Source organism: Bombina bombina, chromosome 5 (genome assembly GCF_027579735.1).
Source record: "Bombina bombina isolate aBomBom1 chromosome 5, aBomBom1.pri, whole genome shotgun sequence".
In the NCBI taxonomy this organism is placed as follows: domain Eukaryota; kingdom Metazoa; phylum Chordata; class Amphibia; order Anura; family Bombinatoridae; genus Bombina; species Bombina bombina.
Genome location: NC_069503.1, coordinates 602,057,357 through 602,079,766, shown reverse-complemented (window position 1 = coordinate 602,079,766; position 22,410 = coordinate 602,057,357). Strand labels below are relative to the sequence as shown.

The 22,410-nt window shown below is 38.7% G+C and overlaps 1 protein-coding gene across 1 annotated transcript; it reads right to left on the bottom strand.

Moving 5' to 3' along the window:
- Window positions 1-19,323: 19,323 nt before the first annotated feature.
- On the bottom strand, window positions 19,324-20,637 carry TMEM158 (transmembrane protein 158). Its single transcript, XM_053713072.1, has one exon. It carries the CDS (start codon window positions 20,591-20,593, stop codon window positions 19,646-19,648), a length of 948 nt encoding a protein of 315 aa, XP_053569047.1. The 5' UTR covers window positions 20,594-20,637; the 3' UTR covers window positions 19,324-19,645.
- Between the last annotated feature and the right edge of the window lie 1,773 nt (window positions 20,638-22,410).

Genomic DNA, 22,410 nt, shown 5'->3' with positions numbered 1-22,410 from the left:
AATTATGCAATATTCGAATTCGAAAAATTCTAATTTATATTTGAATTCGAAAAATTCGAATTTATATTCGAATTCGAAAAATTCTAATTTATATTCGAATTCGAAAAATTCTAATTTCGAATGTAGACATTCGATATCATTATAAACATTCGAATTCGAAAGTGACATTCAAAAACTGTAAATAACATTCGATTTTCGAATTTTTAAGAATATTCGTTCTTATCGACATTCGAATTTAGAATTCGAATTTCGGTAATAACATTTGTTCTACATTCGAAATTCGAAAATTTGCACATTCGCCCATCCCTAGGTAGGAGCTCACATTAGGGGGTAGTTAATGTAGCTGGCGGCGGGGTAGGAGCTCACATTAGGGGGTAGATAATGCAGCTGGCGGCGGAGTAAGGGGCTCACATTAGGGGGTAGGTAATGCAGCTGGCGGCGGTGTAAGGGGCTCACATTAGGGGGTATTTAATGTAGGTGGCGGCGGTGTCCAGGTGCGGCGGTTTAGGGGTTAATAACTTTATTAGGTCGCGGCGGGGTCCGGGAGTTTTAGGGGTTAATACATTTTTTATTATTGAGTGAGGGGGGATAGCGGATAGAGGGTTAGACGTGTCGGGCTATGTTTGGGAGGCGTGTTAGATAGTACGGGAGATTTTATAACAGTCAGGTTTTGTAGGCGCCGGCAGTTTCTAAAGTGCCGTAAGTCACTGGCGACTCCAGAAATTTGTACTTACGCAGATTTCTGGACATCGCTGGTTTATCCGACTTACGGCACTTTAGCATCTGACGGCGCCGTATATGGGATAGCTTGAGTTGCGAGCTGAAACTATGGGCGGCGGGAGTTCCCTCGCTTGCACCGCAAACTACGATCTATATTGTATCGCGCCCCTGAGTTGTAAATGTATAGTCTACATTGGAGAATTTATCCCTGGTAAATGTAAAAGAAATATATATATATATGACATTACAAAACAGGAATGCAAGTATGCAAATCTATGTGCAAAATAAAAACAGAGCATAATAAACACCTTTAAAGCCAGAAATATCATCAGGCCCTAAAAGTATTAACGGACAGCAAACATTGCACAGAAATGTTTCTTCTGCATACAAAAATCTACTGTCTCTACAAAGACCATCTAGAACAAACCTTAATGATATATAATGCCTTTATATTAGGAATGCACCTAATCTTCCTATCATTACCTCCTCATAAATTTGTATGTGAATATATATATACACACACACACACACACATAAATTAGCCGGCAGCCCAGCACTCCAACCTTTAAAGTGTAGTTAACACCTGGGTGCTGTCCTCTAGTGCGTATATATCAACTTCTTAAAGGAGGGCACTCACAGGATTGAAAGAAAAACTTATTGATGCATAAATCCTGTGAATGCCCTCCTATGAGAAGAAGTTGATATATATATATATATATATATATATATATATATATATATATATATATATATATATATATATATATAAAAGACACAACACTGAACAGGTAGAATAAAAAACAAAACAAAAAAAAACATTTCAGAATTGTAGACATATAATTAATAGCACATGCAGAATTCCTTGATATTGGATCCCTGTATAAAATCACACTGCCAGTCTGCCACTACAACCCCTATATATATATATATATATATACACACACAGTATTTTTATATGCGTGTGTGTGTGTGTGTATAGTCACAAATGATCAACCTCTCCACTGTGAGAAACAGCTTCTCTAGTACTGTTCACTAAGGCTTAGAAGACCTGGCTATATTTTAGTGAACAAGCTCTGCTCTATACAGCAAGAGAAGGGGACTGTGTGTGAGGGAGATGGGGGCTGAGAGTGAGAAGGGGGCTGTGTGTGAGAGAGATGGGGTCTGAGAGAGTGAAGAGGAGGCTGTGTGTAAGGGGGTCTGAGAGAGTCAGGAGGGGGCTGTGGGTGAGGGAGAGGGGGCTGAGAGAGTGAAGAGGAGGCTGTGTGTAAGGAGGTCTGAGAGAGTCAGGAGGGGGCTGTGTGTGAGGGAGAGGGGGCTGAGAGTGAGAAGGGGGCTGTGTGTGAGAGAGATGGGGTCTGAGAGAGTGAAGAGGAGGCTGTGTGTAAGGAGGTCTGAGAGAGTCAGGAGGGGGCTGTGTGTGAGGGAGAGGGGGCTGAGAGTGAGAAGGGGGCTGTGTGTGAGATAGATGGGGTCTGAGAGAGTGAAGAGGAGGCTGTGTGTAAGGGGGTCTGAGAGAGTCAGGAGGGGGCTGTGTGTGAGGGAGAGGGGGCTGAGAGAGTGAAGAGGAGGCTGTGTGTAAGGAGGTCTGAGAGAGTCAGGAGGGGGCTGTGTGTGAGGGAGAGGGGGCTGAGAGTGAGAAGGGGGCTGTGTGTGAGATAGATGGGGTCTGAGAGAGTGAAGAGGAGGCTGTGTGTAAGGGGGTCTGAGAGAGTCAGGAGGGGGCTCTGTGTGAGAGAGAGGCGGCTGAGAGAGTGAAGAGGAGGCTGTGTGTAAGGAGGTCTGAGAGAGTCAGGAGGGGGCTCTGTGTGAGAGAGAGGCGGCTGAGAGAGTGAAGAGGAGGCTGTGTGTAAGGAGGTCTGAGAGAGTCAGGAGGGGGCTGTGTGTGAGGGAGAGGGGGCTGAGAGTGAGAAGGGGGCTGTGTGTGAGAGAAATGGGGTCTGAGAGAGTGAAGAGGGGGCTGTGTGTGAGGGGGTCTTAGAGAGTCAGGAGGGGGCTGTGTGTGAGAGAGATGGGGTCTTAGAGAGTCAGGAGGGGGCTGTGTGTGAGGAAGCGGGGACTGAGAGTCAGGAGGGGGCTGTGTGTGAGGAAGCGGGGACTGAGAGTGAGGAGGGGGCTGTGGGTGAGGGAGATGGGGTCTGAGAGAGTGAAGAGGAGGCTGTGTGTGAGGGGGTCTGAGAGAGTTAGGAGGGGACTGTGTGTGAGGGAGAGGGAATGCTGAGAGAGTCAGGAGGGGGCTTTGTGAGGGAGAGAGGCTGAGACGTTCAGTGTGTGTGTGTGTCAGAGAGAGAGTCAGGAGGGGGCTGTGTGTGAGAGAGAAGGGGTGTGAGAGTGAGGAGGGGGCTTTGTGTGAGAAAGAGGGGGGCTGAGGGAGTGAGGAGGGGGCTGTGTGAGGGAGAGGGGCTGAGACGTTCAGTGTGTGTGTGTGTGTGTGAGAGAGTCAGGAGGGGGCTGTGTGTGAGAGAGAGGGGGTGTGAGAGTGAGGAGGGGGCTGTGTGTGAGAAATAGGGGGGCTAAGGGAGCCAGGAGGGGCTGTGTGTGAGGGAGAGGGGGCTGTGAGTGTGAGAATGAGATTGTGGAAGGTAGCTAACAGGAGCTGCCTGGTTCTGAGGGTGTTCAGAAGGTTAGAAGAGGGTTTTGGGAGCAAGAGGGGAGCTGAGAGGGTAAGGAGTGAGCTGCGTGGGACCTAGCTAGTAGTACTAATTAGATAAATGCTCATTTATTATAAAGTCTGGCATTATGCAAATGTATTTTTTTTTATCAAGATGTAAGTTAAAAAAGGAATAAAATTAAATTGGGATCTTCTTAGTAAGTTGTAAAAAAGGCTTTATACTGGATTTTATAGTAGTATCTGTACATATTCTTTATAGTAGTGTTTATTACATGCATTTATATGAAAATTGGTGTATACTTTCACTTTAAATTGTTTTTCTCCCACTATTTCATCTTAAAAACGGTGGGGGCGGGTACTGGGAGGAGTCGGGTGGGGATGGGGCGGGTTTGGGGGTGTGATTATGGGTGGGGATGGGGCAGAGTTAGGGATGTGGTTGTGGTTGGGGATGGGGATGTCATCCTGCCTTGGGCCTTAGGTTGTTCAACAAATGACATCAATTTATGCTCTAATTAGTCCACACTATAAGCATATTGTTTAAACCTGGCATGATTTTGTTCTGTTAGGAATTTCCATATTGTCCAGTACATAACACCTTAGAAAATACACCCTCTCCCAGCAGTCTCTTGCCACCAAAAAAAATTGTTCTAACATGGAACTTTAGAATGGAGGGAGGAATGGAGATGTTTCAGATTTTTGTTTATGCTCTGTCTGCAATAAATCAATTTGATCTTTCGTTTTGTGGCCTTGAGAAGGCTTATTTTGTAACTGGTTGTAGATGCTTGGCAAACTAGAAGAAACTGAGGTATACTTAATTATTAATTTGCTATGTCATATGAGCATTGAATCTAAAATCTCCTGAAACCTGAAACAATTTTATTGTTCTTTCAAAATTATGGGAAAAATGAGCAGATACTATTAGAACACTTAAACTCATTCACTAAATAGCCATTTGGTAATTTGGATTTGTTTTGTTTTGTTTACTTTGTGAAAGTGATTAGGTTATTTTTATAGAGAAGTTCAGGATGTGGTCTGCGTTTTAAGCATTACGTTAATTCCCTTTAAAGGGACACTGAACCCAAATGTTTTCTTTCGTGATTCAGATAGAGCATGAAATTTTAAGCAACTTTCTAATTTACTCCTATTATCAAATTTTCTTCATTCTCTTGGTATCTTTATTTGAAATGCAAGAATGTAAGTTTAGCTACCGGTCCATTTTTGGTGAACAACCTGGGTTGTTCTTGCTGATTGGTGGATAAATTTACCCAACAATAAACATGTGCTATCCAGGGTCTGAACCAAAAAAATAGGTTATATGTATTCTTTTTCAAATAAAGATAGCAAGAGAACGAACAAAATTTTATAATAGGAGTAAATTAGAAAGTTGCTTAAAAGTGCATGCTCTATGTGAATCACAAAAGAAAAAATTTGGGTTCACTGTCCCTTCAATAAGTCTACACCTGTATTTGTTCATTTTTGTCATGCCCTGTGAAAAAAGTGCACCAACTATAGCACGTTGGTAAAGCCTTAGGGCCGGGGGAACCAACACATTTTATTATGCCCTTCACTTCTTCAAACTTAATAATGTATCTGTCTAAACAGAAGAGGATTTTTTTTCTCTTTCAGTATTTTGGTATTAAAATGCCAATATTCCTTTTTCTAGCAGCACAATAGAGGTGAATTGGATGAGATGCAGTATTTGTCTGTACCTGAGTTTGTATAATAACTTGTGCTTGTCCCACACTCCCTAGAGAGACCAAAAAGCCTATTCTATACACTGCAAATGCTTCAAATTCAATGCCTAGTTTTGGCAATTTGCAGCATTTTCAAAAAACCTGTTACAGATTTTTTTCTTACTGGCCTCTCTAGGGACAACACACATTTTTTACATGAAGACAAGAGGTGTTTAATGTTCCTTTAAATATATGCCAGTTTAAACACAAAATCCCATGGTGCCCTGCCCCCTATATCATATAAATACCGGGGCTTATATTGGCTGGGGTCCTAGTCACCTTGCTGAGATGGTCATTGTGACCAACTTAAAGAGGCACTATTATTTAGTCACATTGGTATCTGTTTTACATGTTAGTTTTATATATTAAAAATACCAGGGTGCCAATATATATAAAGTATTGATGAACAGTGAGTGCAGACTCTTTTCACGTATGAATTTGTGTGTGTGTGTGTGTAAATATATATATATACACACATATATATTGTATATATATATTAGAAGATGTTCTGTCTTAACTGAAACCCCTTTAACCATGACCCCCTCATTCACAATTAACCTTCATGCACCCACAACTATTAACCCTAGCCCACCACATTTTGGAGCCTTTTATTATGGTGCGAGCAGACATGATCCGATATAGCGGATCATATCCACTGCACATCGATAAATGCTGACAGAATACACTGTCAGCATTTATCGTTGCACCAGCAGTTCTTGTGAACTGATGGTGAAATGCCCCCCCCCTGCAGATTCGCAGCCAATCGGCCACTAGCAGGGGGTGTCAATCAACCCGATCATATTCGATCGGGTTGATGTTTGTCGATTTCTGTCTGCCGCCTCAGAGCAGACGGACAGGTTATGAAGCAGCGGTCTTTAGACCGCTGCTTCATAACTTCTGTTTCCAAGCTCGCTGGAATTTGATTTAGGTTGATTTTGTTAGGTGGGGTCTGGGGGTTCAGAAGATCCCCCCCAATTTGAGAAAAACACCAATTCTTAAATAAAACAGGCATTTGTGTTAATGTGGCAGATCATTTAACAATTTTAAAACCTGAGAATAGTCATGGAAAATTACTTCTTTATAACAGTAAAGACTGACAATAAAAATATTAATTCTGATTTACGTCTATTTTTAGAAGGCATAATTAAAAATAGGGAAGCAACAGCATAGCTGTTATTTCATAACATAATTGTGCTTCTATGGATTTTGACTGTGCTCTAACTGCTATTGAAAGAGCTGTCATTATGTGGTGACCCTGTAGCTATTAATAGTTGTTTTATAGGGAACTACTAGACTTCTGTATTTTCTGGGGTTTGGATCCATAGAGAAATACTCACAGTATATTAACCCGTGCTCTATACTCATTGCTACAACTCACTAAATATTTACAAGAAATGGTAAATTATGTAGGCAACTGCTTTTCCATCATATACGTATATGAAAGAGCAATAGAAGAGCAAGTAAAATATATTTTACATGAAAAAAATTGTTATATAAAAGCTTATTATTGGGAAAGAAAAGTCAAAATAAAATTTTAAACAACTTTCCAATTTACTTCTAACTTGCTTTGTTCTTTGATATCCTTTATTGAAAAGCACACCTAGGTAGGCTTAGGAGCAGTTGCTGATTGATTGCTGCATATGTATGCCTCTTGTCACTGGCTCACCTCAAGTGTTTAGTCAGCTCCCAGTTGAACATTGCTTATCCTTCAACAATGGATACCAAGGGAATGATGCAGATTTGATAATGGAAGTGAATTGGAAAGTTGTATAAAATTGAATGCTCTACCCAATGGCTGATAGAAAGAAATAGAGACAAATAGAAAACAAAAACATTGTAATACATTTTGAAACACTATTGTTTAGATTGAGTTTTTGAATACAACAATCTAACACAGATTTTAATTTCAAATTATAAATACAAAAACTCATCACACCATCACTCAAAAATCATCATCCCAAAGCATATATAGCCTCACGTTTTTGTTCTGCATTTAGGGGAGAAAAAACAAAGTTGCACAAAGCCTCTTCCGTTAGTTTGTTCAACATGCATTGTCTTATTAAATTCCTCAAGCAGTTAAATGGACCTAATCAATATTGACTTTAACAGAGCTATTCAAAATCAAATGCCCTTTTCAAAATCACAATATGCGGCATATTTATCAAGCTCCATACGGCTCGCCGGAAACAGACCGCTGCTCCCTAACCTGTCACTCTGCTCTGAGGCGGCGGACAGAAATCAACCCGATCGAATACAATCGGGTTGATTGACACCCCCTGACCGCAAATCTGCAGGGGGTGGCATTGCACCAGCAGTTCACAAGAACTTCTGGTGCAATGACTTATCGATGTGCAGCGAACATGATCCGCTATATCGGATCATGTCCGCTCGCACAATCATAAATATGCCCCAAAGCGTCAAAATGAATGAACCAGCTGACACGTAGTTGCAGGAAATAGTTTGTGTTTACCTTTGTTCATAGCTCTTCCAGTTTTATTGTTAGCGTATTGTGTGAAATTGTTAATAAAAAAAGCAGATTTGCTGCAGAAATGCTACAAAAGCCCTCCTTCTGCTTGCAGTCGTGCATCATTGTAAGCAGCAGGGCAAAAGCTGAGACTGCCGCACACACAAAATAAAGTATCACAGGTGTTTTGTGGCCTGATTCTTCATCTGAGCACCTGCGTATAGCCAGACAAGGGCTGGTTATAGGATCAGTGGTATCTACATCAGTATAATAACACCCAGCACTATATAATTACACAGTAGTGACACTGGCACATGCATATAGCCAGAGGAGGGCTGGTTATAGGATCAGTGGTATCTACATCAGTATAATAACACCCAGCGCTATATAATTACACAGTAGCGACACTGGCACATGCATATAGCCAGAGGAGGGCTGGTTATAGGATCAGTGGTATCTGCATCAGTATAATAACACCAAGAACTATACAAAGACACAGTAGTGACACTGGCACATGGGTATAGCCAGAGGAGGGCTGGTTATAGGATCAATGGTATCTGCATCAGTATAATAATACCAAGCACTATTTAATGACATAGTAGTAACACTGGCACATGGGTATAGCCAGAGGAGAGCTGGTTATAGAATCAGTGGTATCTGCATCAGTATAATAACACCCAGCACTATAAAATGACACAGTAGTGACACTGGCTTATGGGTATAGCCAGAGGAGGGCTGGTTATAGGACCAGTGGTATCTGCATCAGTATAATAACACCAAGTACTATACAAAGACACAGTAGTGACACTGGCACATGGGTATAGCCAGACAAGGGCTGGTTATAGGGTCAGTGGTATCTGCATCAGTATAATAACACCCAGCGCTATATAATTACACAGTAGCGACACTGGCACATGGGTATAGCCAGAGGAAGACTGGTTATAGGATCAGTGGTATCTGCATCAGTATAATAACACCCAGCACTATATAATCACACAGTAGTGACACTGGCACATGGGTATAGCCAGAGGAGGGCTGGTTATAGGATCAGTGGTATCTACATCAGTATAATAACACCCAGCACTATATAATGACACAGTAATGACACTGGCTCATTGGTGTAGCCAGAGGAGGGCTGGTCATAGGATCAGTGATATCTGCATCAGTATAATAACACCAAGCACTATACAAAGACACAATATTGACGCTGGTTCATGGGTTTTGCCAGAGGAGGGCTGGTTATAGGATCAGTGGCATCTGCTTCAGCATAATAACACCAAGTACTATAAAATAATGTTTTTAACTTCAAATGTACCTTGGTGTCCTTCACTAAGGTCTGTACTCTGGAAAATGTCCGCCACAGCCTTTGTCTGTGCCTATCCCTGATGATACAATCATTTGTATGTTTTGCAATTTGCAAGTAAATACATAAGCTAGTGCTTCATTTTCAAGTGTAGTAGTGAGTTACCTATAAGACTATGATACTGGTCCATTTCAATCAAGGAACAAACATATATATATATATATATATATATATATATATATATATATATATATATATATATATATATATATATATATATATATATATATATATATATATATATATATATATATATATATATATATTTATATTTAATCAGTAAGGAGAGGACGCAATTGCTAGTGGAGTTAAATAAGTTGCATATAAGCACAACTGCTCAAGCAATAGCTAAGTTAGTATGGTGCAGACCCTTTTATTTAATGTATCATGTACACAAAAGAGAGAGATACCTGGAATGTAATCCAGGTAGAGCAAAGACAGGGATTTCAGCACTCTTTTTGAAAAAAACTCACAAATCACTTTAATTCATTTTGGTAATTTTAATCGTGAAAGTCAACTCCTCCACACTATAGGGGCAGACCCATGCAAGTGTAAAAATAGTAAAGCACATAAGCATAAGATTCAACTCATTGATGACACCATTATTGAACCTGGCCGGTCAGGGGTACAGTCAAATACAGCCATAGGATAGTAAATACTGCAATTGTGTTGCCTAGTCACAGAATTGTGTAGCAGTCCACTACACCCATCTGCACACAGAACCCCCCAGACAACCAGCTGGAAGGTATAACCTGGGCAGGTTTTAGAAGGGGATCTAAGTGGCTACCTTGACGATATCTGTGATATGCAAAAGCAAAGAATATTACACATTGAGTATAGTATGCATGGATATGCTTGTACAAAATTGTATCGTAGGTTATATCAAGTGAGACCACCTCTAGTCCTGCTACACCCAGCTGCTCTCAGCACCCCTAAGTATGAGGGGCATAACGCTGTGCAGGTGAAATTAGGGATCTAAGCGGACAGGCAGGTGGACCCCCTGAATATGTACAAGGTAAAACGAGTAGGCACAAGTAATAAAAGTGTTGTTCATACAATATTGTTCATCTAGCAACCATCCGTCATATATATACAATTCCACAGGAAAGTCTGTAGGCAAGATGCAAAGATGTTAAAGCACAAATGCAGAAAGCATGTTAGTGTTGTCGGATATAAGCAAGCGTAAGCCAAGTTGAATTAGGTAGAACACAGTCTTAGCAAGAAATGTATGACTCCAAGCAGAGACTAATTCAAATTTCTCAGTCTTTTCATGGCAAAAGGCAGCGCCTTTACCATATTAATGCAACTTGTGATTTTAGTGCCGTACGTTCCCTTAGTAGGGTCACCCATTCATAACTGGTATTTTGACAAGTGCCGTGGCTTTCATATATCAGATGTCAACATTTGTATGCTAATACGACCTTGCTTTCGGACACTCTAGCACTACGTGTCCACGTTGATGAGTGCTTCTCATACTCGTTAGCGTTCCATACAGGTAGCGACCTCCATCGCCAAAACCAAACGATAGCGGTACTCCACGTGTATCACGTGACCTGGTCGGCTCAGCTGATGCCGACGCGCGTTTCAGCCGCTCCACTGGAATTCAGACCGGGCTTCGTCAGGGCGTTATTCTGCTTTGATCCATGCATCCTGTTTTATACTTTCGATGCATTGCGCCTCTGCTGGAAGGTGAAGGTTTAGCATATTGCTGCAACAGCTTACAATAATTTTAAAGTAATATTACTTACATACTATTGTTTACAAATTTAAAAACAACCTAGGTTGAAAATACTGTAAATTGACACTGATAACATTTATATTAAACTGTTAAAAACAGAGATAAATTCAAATAGTCATCGCAAAACTTTCTCAAGACTTAGATATAGTACAGGAAGACCTTAATTGTGCTTACTCATATAGAGTATGGAAAAAGTATTTTATTATATCCATACCTTATATTACCATGGGCATTTTTATAGGAAGCAGGCCATATCTAATTTATCGTTGAGACCATTTGGAATTTGTGTCTCAAGAATTGAGATCCACCTGCACTCCTTCCTTAGGAGGGTCTTGTCATTATCCCCTCCTCTGCCGTTTATGATGCCTTTATCTATGCCCACAAATCTGAGGGAATCAGGATTGCAATTATGTGTCTGTTCAAAGTGTCTTGCAACATTACTTTTAGGGTTTTTATTTTTTACATCGTCTCTGTGTTCAGTGATGCGGTCCTTTATTGCCCTCCTCGTCTTGCCCACATAGAAAAGTGGGCAATCGCAGGAGAGCAGATAGACGACCCCCTCAGTGTCACAGTTTACAAAGTGCTTAAGTCTGTAAGTTTTGCCAGTATTAGTGCTGAAATCTTTGGTTTTTCACATAAACTTACATGCCACACACTTTCCACTTTTATTACTTGTGGTCTCACTTGATATAACCTACGATACAATTTTGTACAAGCATATCCATGCATACTATACTCAATGTGTAATATTCTTTGCTTTTGCACATCACAGATATCGTCAAGGTTGCCACTTAGATCCCCTTCTAAAACCTGCCCAGGTTATACCTTCCAGCTGGTTGTCTGGGGGGTTCTGTGTGCAGATGGGTGTAGTGGACTGCTACACAATTCTGTGACTAGGCAACACAATTGCAGTATTTACTATCCTATGGCTGTATTTGACGTGTACCCCTGACCGGTCAGGTTCAAAAATGGTGTCATCAATGAGTTGAATCTTATGCTTATGTGCTTTACTATTTTTACACTTGCATGGGTCTGCCCCTATAGTGTGGAGGAGTTGACTTTCAAGATTAAAATTACCAAAATGAATTAAAGTGATTTGTGAGTTTTTTTCAAAAAGAGTGCTGAAATCCCTGTCTTTGCTCTACCTGGATTACATTCCAGGTATCTCTCTCTTTTGTGTACATGATATATATACAGGGAGTGCAGAATTATTAGGCAAGTTGTATTTTTGAGGATTAATTTTATTATTGAACAACAACCATGTTCTCAATGAACCCAAAAAACTCATTAATATCAAAGCTGAATAGTTTTGGAAGTAGTTTTTAGTTTGTTTTTAGTTATAGCTATTTTAGGGGGATATCTGTGTGTGCAGGTGACTATTACTGTGCATAATTATTAGGCAACTTAACAAAAACAAATATATACCCATTTCAATTATTTATTTTTACCAGTGAAACCAATATAACATCTCAACATTCACAAATATACATTTCTGACATTCAAAAACCAAACACAAACAAATCAGTGACCAATATAGCCACCTTTCTTTGCAAGGACACTCAAAAGCCTGCCATCCATGGATTCTGTCAGTGTTTTGATCTGTTCACCATCAACATTGCGTGCAGCAGCAACCACAGCCTCCCAGACACTGTTCAGAGAGGTGTACTGTTTTCCCTCCTTGTAAATCTCACATTTGATGATGGACCACAGGTTCTCAATGGGGTTCAGATCAGGTGAACAAGGAGGCCATGTCATTAGATTTTCTTCTTTTATACCCTTTCTTGCCAGCTACGCTGTGGAGTACTTGGACGCGTGTGATGGAGCATTGTCCTGCATGAAAATCATGTTTTTCTTGAAGGATGCAGACTTCTTCCTGTACCACTGCTTGAAGAAGGTGTCTTCCAGAAACTGGCAGTAGGACTGGGAGTTGAGCTTGACTCCATCCTCCACCCGAAAAGGCCCCACAAGCTCATCTTTGATGATACCAGCCCAAACCAGTACTCCACCTCCACCTTGCTGGCGTCTGAGTCGGACTGGAGCTCTCTGCCCTTTACCAATCCAGCCACGGGCCCATCCATCTGGCCCATCAAGACTCACTCTCATTTCATCAGTCCATAAAACCTTAGAAAATCAGTCTTGAGATATTTCTTGGCCCAGTCTTGACGTTTCAGCTTGTGTGTCTTGTTCAGTGGTGGTCGTCTTTCAGCCTTTCTTACCTTGGCCATGTCTCTGAGTATTGCACACCTTGTGCTTTTGGGCACTCCAGTGATGTTGCAGCTCTGAAATATGGCCAAACTGGTGGCAAGTGGCATCTTGGCAGCTGCACGCTTGACTTTTCTCAGTTCATGGGCAGTTATTTTGCGCCTTGGTTTTTCCACACGCTTCTTGCGACCCTGTTGACTATTTTGAATGAAACGCTTGATTGTTCGATGATCATGCTTCAGAAGCTTTGCAATTTTAAGAGTGCTGCATCCCTCTGCAAGATATCTCACTATTTTTGACTTTTCTGAGCCTGTCAAGTCCTTCTTTTGGCCCATTTTGCCAAAGGAAAGGAAGTTGCCTAATAATTATGCACACCTGATATAGGGTGTTGATGTCATTAGACCACACCCCTTCTCATTACAGAGATGCACATCACCTAATATGCTTAATTGGTAGTAGGCTTTCGAGCCTATACAGCTTGGAGTAAGACAACATGCATAAAGAGGATGATGTGGTCAAAATACTCATTTGCCTAATAATTCTGCACTCCCTGTATATTTATTTATTTTTTAATAAGCATGAGAATACTGAGAGCTTGATGCAATTGAAAATATATTTGTAAAGGGTCATTGGGGCCGATTTATCAATGTCTGGAGCGTATCATGTCCGACAGACATCACTCAATTCTGACAGGGGGGGCTTGTGCAATGCTGCCCCCTGCAGGATTGCAGGGGGTTTAAATCAACCCGATCATATAGGATCGGACGGATTGATGTCCGCAGCCTTAGAGGCAGCGGACCAGTTAAGTAGCAGCGTTCTTAAGACCGCTGCTTCATAACTGCTGTTTCCAGCAAGCCTGAAGGCTCGAGCGGAAACAGGGGCATCAGGGGCCATTCAGCCCTTGATAAATCGGCCCCATTGTATGGTCTCCCCTTGGTCATTTCAAATGTATTCATGTGTCTTTTTTTGTTTTTGTTTTTTTAATGTATGTTTCTGTCCTAAATAAGCCAATGTCATCTTGTCAGTCTTGCAGCTGAGTATCCCTCTCTAATGCTGTGGCTGGTCTCTAATCAGTCAGTATTAGCGAGACGTACACAACTGATACATACTGTATATATATTTATATATATATATGTAAGTGTGTGCGCGTCTGTGTACTGCATGTATTCATTCTGCTCTTTCATGTGCATTAGACAAAATGTTGGAGTACAATGGCCCTTTTGAATATCAGTGACTTTAAATACTGAGACAAAAAAGGACAATAACAATGTTTAACTTATTAATGCCGTTATGGCGTTTTATTCTGTCCTAACTGCGCTGGGCTTTAACAGAATAGAACGTCCTAGCCGTTTGGCTGTCCTGAAGCCAACGGCGCTTCATGGATGCGATCACGGTCTGGAGGGCGTGCCTAGTGTCATAAGGACGCCCCCCTGACCCGATCCCATAACTGAAATCTCGCGATTGCGTGCACAATCGCAGAATTTCGATTTGTTTACATCGGAACATTAATGTAGACAATTTGACCCTCTCATGAGAGGGTTAATTTACTGATGGTATCAACAAAACAATACAATACCCATAGCATTTATTCCCCATCCGTTACCTTAACAACACTAAGGATTCTGGGACGTGACATTTTCCAGTTTATAGCCTTGCAACGCAATATGCCATTAAAATAAATTTTCTTATTTACCTCAGCCACAGATTAATAATACTCAGTAGTTTTATTTACCTATGCTTTTATATGATTCTTTTATTTCAAATGGGCAAGTAACAAATATCTATAAAAATGTTCTTGACAGACATCTAGTCTTTTTGCTGTTATTGTAAACATTTTAAATTCTACTCTGAGGCTCTTTTTTGGCATTTCAGTCTATATTTTTCATTTAAAACCTAAGAAAATTATGAATACCATCTAGGTATAATATAAACTTTAAAAGACTTACATATAGCTTCACCCCACCATATAGCTTCACGTGCAAAATCTCCATTCACTCACTGCATTCATGTGCTTAACATAAGCACACTCATGGAGCTTACTTCTGCATATGGTTACACTTACAGTATGGTTAGTGCTGAGGAAATAAAATATGGTTCCTTTGAGAGGATTTTTTTTATGTAAAAGGGGTTGCAGGCCAGCCGGTATTTTATTATTATGGACAGTATTTTTGAGATTCAGGTCAAAGTTGAAAATAAAGATTAAATATTGGAATAAAGATGCTATCATAGTCAAACTTCTAAGCGTGCTGGAATCTAATTGCAAACAATTATAATTTAAAATGACTCCTAGCAGCTTTGTATAATTATTTATGCAAATGTATGCTAATGAGCACGGCTAATATATTGTGCATATGACAGAGCACTGTTTAAAAATGTTTTACATATTTTTGTATAAAAAAAAGTGTACTTTAAAGCTGGTTATTTTGATTAATAATTGGTCTGTAGCAAAGCAGCTCAATGGTTTTTAAACAGAAGTATCAGAGCGCTGTTGGCAGACACTGACACTTCCCACAATGTTAAAAACAAAAGTTTTTTTCAGTGCATAGAACAAAAGTTTTTCAAACAAAAAGAAAAACCTGCAATACATTTTTTAAATTCCATATTTTAGATGCAACAAAGAAGAAATATGATTTTAATTTCCATTTAATATATCCCGTTATGATTGTCCTGTTCAATACATTGAGAAGGTGTGAAATAGCGAGCAGGCAGCAAGTCTCCTCCGATAAAATCACAACATTCCAGTAAAGCAAACAGCTGCATATGAAAGGGACATTCCGAATAAAGGGCCAGATTACAAGTGGAGCACTATTTAACGCACATTGGGTTGCTCTCGTATTATGAGTTCAAAGTAAAATGTTTTCGCTTGCCTAGTAACCTGACAAGCACGAAAAGACGATCTTCGAATATTACGCGCAATAACCTATTCCCCCATAGAAGTCACCCTACTCTCGCTCAAACCCAGTGGCATCTTCTCAAGTGCACTAGCTCGACATGAAATTATCAATATTTCACATTCCAATGTTCTTCACATAGAAGAATATGTTCTATTTATTCACAAATACATATTTCTACATATACCTGATGGTATTTTGATACAATATATATCTATACATATATATATATACATGATTATATATAGGTATAGATGTATACAGATATATATATATAGGAATATTTGTTTATAAATGCATAGAACATATTCTGCTAAATAGTTAAACATTTTATTAAAAATGAATACTGCATAAATATATATATATATATATATATATATATATATTTTTTTTTTTTTTCATGTGTTCATTTACTTAGCTGCAAAGGGCTCCAATGTACTTATATGTCTATATATGTGTACATATGTATTTATGTATGTTCATATGTGTAATAAATACAAATATACATATATAAATACATATGTACACATATATATCATATACATGCATATACATCTTTAGACATGTATATGTATGTATTTCAGCCCTTTGCATGCCTTTTTTTCTCTAACACCTGAGACCTCTGGGTATATTTATCAAGCTCCCTATAGAGCTTGAAGCCTTGTGTTCCTGGCGAGCCTTCAGGCTTGCCAGAAACACAAGTTATGAAGCAGCGGTCTAAAGACTGCTGCTCCATAAGCTGTCCGTCTGCTCTGAGGCGGCGGACAGAGATCGCCGGAAATCAACCTGATCGGGTTGATTGACACCCCCTGCTGGCAGCCAATCTGCAGGGGGCGGCGTTGCACCAGCAGTCAGCGTACGCTGTCGGCATTTATCGATGTGCGGCGGACATGATCCGCAATATAGGATCATGTCCACTCGCACATTAATAACTATACCCCTCATATCTTTGAGCCCTTATAACTTTTTTTGTGCAATATTTGTTATTATAATTTTTATTAGATAGTGTTATTATTAGCATAACTGTACTTTGTAATGTGTTTTTGAAGTGTTTTGTCACACTTTTTTTTTTTGCAAAACAGTTAAACAGAGCTCTAAGGTCGAGCTAAAGGTCAATCCTTTTTCATATTTATTTTGCCTGTTTTTCTGTAATTTAAATATAAAATTGTTGTTTTTCCAATGCCTAGAGAGAGTTTTGTGGAATTCAGAAATTTTGCTGTCCTACATTCTGCAAAGTGATTGCCTTATGTCTGTACCTAATTGGCTACAGCTAAAGATAAACACTGAACACCACACTAAAGGCTTTTAAATGGGTGTGCATCTGGATTGCAAATCAATGCAAATTTTGCTAATAAATTGTAGTTTTATTTTTTTTAATATTTTTTATATTGGTTGCATGCTTCCCCCAAATCACAAATAAGGACATAAATAAATACTGTAGGACAAGTCCAGTATTTTTTTTTCAATACCTCTACAACAGTAAATAGAACGGCAACAGAAAAGACACTTGCAAAAGAAATATACTGGAAATGCAAACTATTACAATTATTTAAAGTGCATTTATTCAGTTATTTTACAGTTTGACCATTTTTTTATGTGTAATACAAAACATCAGGAGTTAGTTTTATGTACCCGAGCACACTAATACGCAAAAAAACATCCATTTTACAAAAAGATATACTGTGCCGTAGATAAAAAAACAACAACACATTTACAGCAAAATCAGCTTGATATGTATTAATGTAAAACCCAGTATTATTTCAAGGGTTTTATGAAAAAAAAATATTTATTATGAAAATTATTTAAAGGGTCATGAAACCCAAAATTTTGCAATTTAAAACAACTTTCCAATTTACTTATTTTTTTTCTTATTTGCTTAGTTTTCTTGGTATCCTTAGCTGAAAGGATACCTACTGTATGTAGGCTCAGGAGCTGGGAGTCAGCTTCTGATATGTCAAAATTATATTGGCTACCAATATGTTCAGCTAGCTCCCAGTAGTGCATTGCTGCTCTTTCAATAAATTATACCAAGAGAGTGAAGCTAAATTAATACTAGAAGTAGATTGGAAAATTGTCTTTCATGTCCCTTTAAAGGGACATTCCAGTCAAAAATTAAATGCACATAGATTTATTACATATTTGAATAGAAACATATTTGCAATAACAATGTATTGGCAAAAATACTTCTAGTAAAAGTTATCACTGTTTTAGTGTTAACATTTTTCGCTGCACGTGCAGTGCACCCACATGTTAAATAATACAACTGCTTAGATCATCAGTGGGGCTTGTAGGCTTGTATCATGTCAGCAATTAACAAATTGAGTCATTACCAGATGGTACAAGCACTTTAGGCTCTCTAAACAAGTGATGTGTTTAAAATGCTGGTGCACGGTGCATACTTAAATACAGTTTTGAAACAGCTATAGCTTTTATTAGAAGCATTTTTGCAAATACATTAATATTACAAAAATGCTTCTATTCAATACCGAAATGCACCCATGTGGTTTCCAATTTTGGCTGGAATATCCCTTTAAGTGCAGTTCATTCTAATTATATTTTGCTTTATCTTTCACTTCACAAACACTTTATTTCTCAGGATTTGCCCTGCCAGTTGCACATGCTGCTCGTTATGACTGTATATCTGTTAACTTTATAGAAATGTAAAACTTAAAGGGACAGTCTATACCAGAATTTTTATTGTTTTAAAAGATAGATAATCCCTTTATTACCCATTTCCCAGTTTTGCATAACTAACACATTTATATTAATATACTTTTAACCTCTGTGATTATCTTGTATCTAAGCCTCTGCAAACTGCCCCTTTTTTCAGTTCTTTTGACAGACTTGCAGTCTAGCCAATCAGTGCCTTCTACCAGATAACTTCTCGTGCACGAGCACAGTGTTATCTATATGAAATACGTGAACTAACACCCTCTAGTGGTGAAAAACTGTTAAAATGCAATCTGAAAGAGGTGGGCTTCAAGGTCTAAGAAATTAGCATATGAACCTCCTAGGTTAAGCTTTCAACTAAGAATACCAAGAGAACAAAGCAAAATTGGTGATAAAAGTAAATTGGAAAATTGTTTAAAATCACATGCTCTATCTGAATCATGAATGTTTATTTTGGCCTAGACTGTTCCTTTAATATAAAATGAACTGTGTAAATACATACTGCTTTGTATACAAAGTTTAGTTTTTCTCTGCAACTGTGAATAAGGCATTACACCTACACAGTTTTTTTTTTTTCCGCGTGAATGGGAAAAAGTGCTAAGAATGGAGATGCAGGAGGATATTAGATGTACTGACAGCCTTATAAATGCCTTCTTGTAGGGACCATCATTAAACAATTTGTTAAAGCGTCTGTGAAATACAATAAAACAAATCTATAAAAAAAAAGTTACTGTTGCAGATAGATAAAATACTTCAGACCTTATGTATACATAGAATATATTCATATATATATATATATATATATATATATATATATATATATATATATATATATATATATATATATATATATATATATATATGTCTATTTCACAGGCATTTATTTCTTTAGAAAATTTAAAGCCATTTTGTGAACTAGCTTTATGCCATTTTTTTCACTCTTACGGTATATATTTTTTAGCATTGTTTTTGTGTTTTCTAATGTAAACTGGAGCCTTATTAATTCATTGCATTCATACACTGATATTTATATACATAAATAAATAAACAGACTTAAAGATACAGATTTACTTTTCTGGTATCTAAAAAATTTCTAAGGCAGAAGGAATTGAAGCCAACAGGTGGAGGTTTATAGTATAAATTGAACTGTAAAAGGGGTATTAACGTCACAGTACAATGCAGTACAGTACAGTGCAACAGAATATATCTACTATATAAGAGATACTATTTAGTGCTATTTAATTTTAGTTTAAGTGCTATTTGCTGCTTGTCCTTCTCTGTTCCATGCCGTTGGGCAGAAATCCTGCAATTATGGGCACAGGCCAGATGAGGGCAGCTACACTCCAGACAATGATAACCAGAGTCATAAAGCAAGCTACCAAAGTGGATTCAATTGGTTTTCGGTTCATTCTCCAACCCTGTTCCCCTCTTAGCTCCTCCAAGCTAAAATCCAGACAGCAGAAATTTAATGATTGCCCTTGCAATGGGTTTGGAATATCCTCTGTGGAAGAGGACGAAGAAATGAAGGAAAAAGTTGAAGATGCTGCAGAAGAAGCTTGAGAGTGCCTGAAGTGGCCGCTCCTTCTGGTCCTAGCCCATCCACATCCCACACAAAGTCGGAACTCTTGCTGGGCCCCTGACACCCCAAGATGTTCAATGACCACAGGGGACACAACACGGTTGTAGGCAGCAGAAAAGAATGCCCGGCCATGGTTGTTGGTGGAGAAAAGCAACAAGTCACACTGAAAACCCAACTGGCGCCCCCAACGAACCAACAGAGAAGTGAGCATGAGCCTCTGCACACTAATATTGCAGTGGCTCTCCCCATATTGGTGTGACTGAGATGGATACATTTCCTGTTGTGTCTGGTGAGAAAAAATCATTGTCTTTCTATTATTCTCCCATGTGCTGCTGCTGGCAGAAGATGCAGGAGAAGGAGCAGAAGAAGCAGGGAGACTTGATTGTCCTGATTTGATCTCTCCCTGCCCCTCCACACTTTCTTCAGAATTACTCCTCTTTTCATTGTTGATATCAATTTCTAAGTTGGCAAAAGACCTTGCAGAGGAGTTTAAAGGCAGCAAAAAGATATCCTGTTCTGTGTGTCCCTGACTCCATCCTAGGGTTTTTGGCTGAATGCAAATCACCAGAAAAGTCAAAAGCCCCCGAAGCAGGCTGCAAGAAAGACAGAGACTCAGCACCCTCATTGCACTAAGGGTGTTAAAAAGGAGGCTGCATGGTTAGCTGAACAGAGTCAGTGTTCACACAAAGACTGAAACTCACATAGGCGTGGAACAGGATGCTAGTAAATGTGCTCGCTCTACCCTGCCTCTAAGTCATTCTCCCCCTGCTTTTTCCTCCTCCTCCTCCTCCTCCTCTCAGCTTTTGATTTACATGATTAGACGATTGTGAGATGATTCTTCCCTGGCTCCCTTTTTTTCCTGATTCCCAGAAGAAAAAGTGTTAAGGTTTCCTGTTGAACAATTACAGACTAACACATTCACCTGTCGGAACCATGAGGATACTTTTTATTGAAACAAGTGTAGCTCTCAGCATTCTCTCCACACTACTAACAGAAAATGGCATATTAATATGATTATTATTTTTGAAAGCTTTTGGATCTCAGAATATGTCAGTGCAATGATCTTTTATGGACTAGATTTTTTTTTAAATTCTTTATTATGATTGAGGAAAATGATCTATTGACAAATATGTCTGATTCAAAATGTTAAATGGGGGAATTTATCAAATATCTTTATTTAAAAAACATTGTGGCGGGGCATCTAGTATAGGCTTGAAATTTGAGGTTACAAAATAAATGAACAGTAGCAAACCATTTCACATATTTATATAACTGACACATGCTACCTTATTTAAAAAGCAACCAAACAAAAATATTATTTTCGCAACATTTTTCTTCCTTGCTTTGAAGTTTTTTTTAAGCAAAATTCATTGTTAAAGGGACACTGAACCCAATTTTTTTCTTTCGTGATTCAGATAGAGCATACAATTTTAAGCAACTTTCTAATTTACTCCTATTATCAATTTTTCTTCGTTCTCTTGCTATCTTTATTTGAAAAAGAAGGCATCTAAACAATTTTTTTGGTTCAAAACACTGGAATGTACTTGTTTATTGGTGGGTGAATTTATCCACCAATCAGCAAGAACAACCTAGGTTGTTCACCAAAAATGGTCCGGCATCTAAACTTACATTATTGCATTTCAAATAAAGATACCAAAGAATGAAGAAAATTTGATAATAGGAGTAAATTAGAAAGTTGCTTAAAATTGCATGCTCTATCTGAATCACGAAAGAGAAAATTTGGGTTCAGTGTCCCTTTAAGCAATATTCATAGTGAACTGATCCACTCTCCCAGTAGGGTTACATTAGATTGATCCAGCTTCAATTCATTGAGAGTATGTGTGTGTATATATATATATATATATATATATATTTGTGTGTGTGTGTGTATGTTTATATATATATATATATATATATTTAAAAATAAAACATTTCTCCGATGTGAAAAACATTGGAATGTCAAATATTCATAGCTACCTTCAACTTTAGCGCATTTGATCTAACGCAGTCTCGTTTTAGCGTGAGAGCGATAAGTGTTGAGGTTTTTTTTGAACAGTGCGTACCATTGAAGTCTATGGGGAGAAGGTGTTAATGCGGTCACAATATCCAAAGTCCTGAAGTTAACGCACATCTGGTTTCGCTTGCGCGCAAACATTTTACTTTCACTTTATGATATATGTGCACTAATCGTTCGCTTTAAAAGTTTAATTCTAGTGGGGGAAAAATTGCACGCCACCTGTAATATAGCCCTATGTGTTCATCTGTTTCCTAAAAGTACATTGCTGATCTGAAGCTAACATTAACACCTGCAAAGAGATTACATATATAGTTAAACACATAGTTCTATGCAAGCAAAAGTGCAATAGTAAAATGCTCTAACATATCAGAGCATTTTCTTTTTGCATTAAACACAATGTAGTAAATTTGTAGTCACAGTGAAAA

What these genes read in the sequence shown, in the direction of transcription:
- TMEM158 (XM_053713072.1), bottom strand. Translation starts at nt 20,593, where the DNA reads ATGAGGGTGCTGAGTCTCTGTCTTTCTTGCAGCCTGCTTCGGGGGCTT.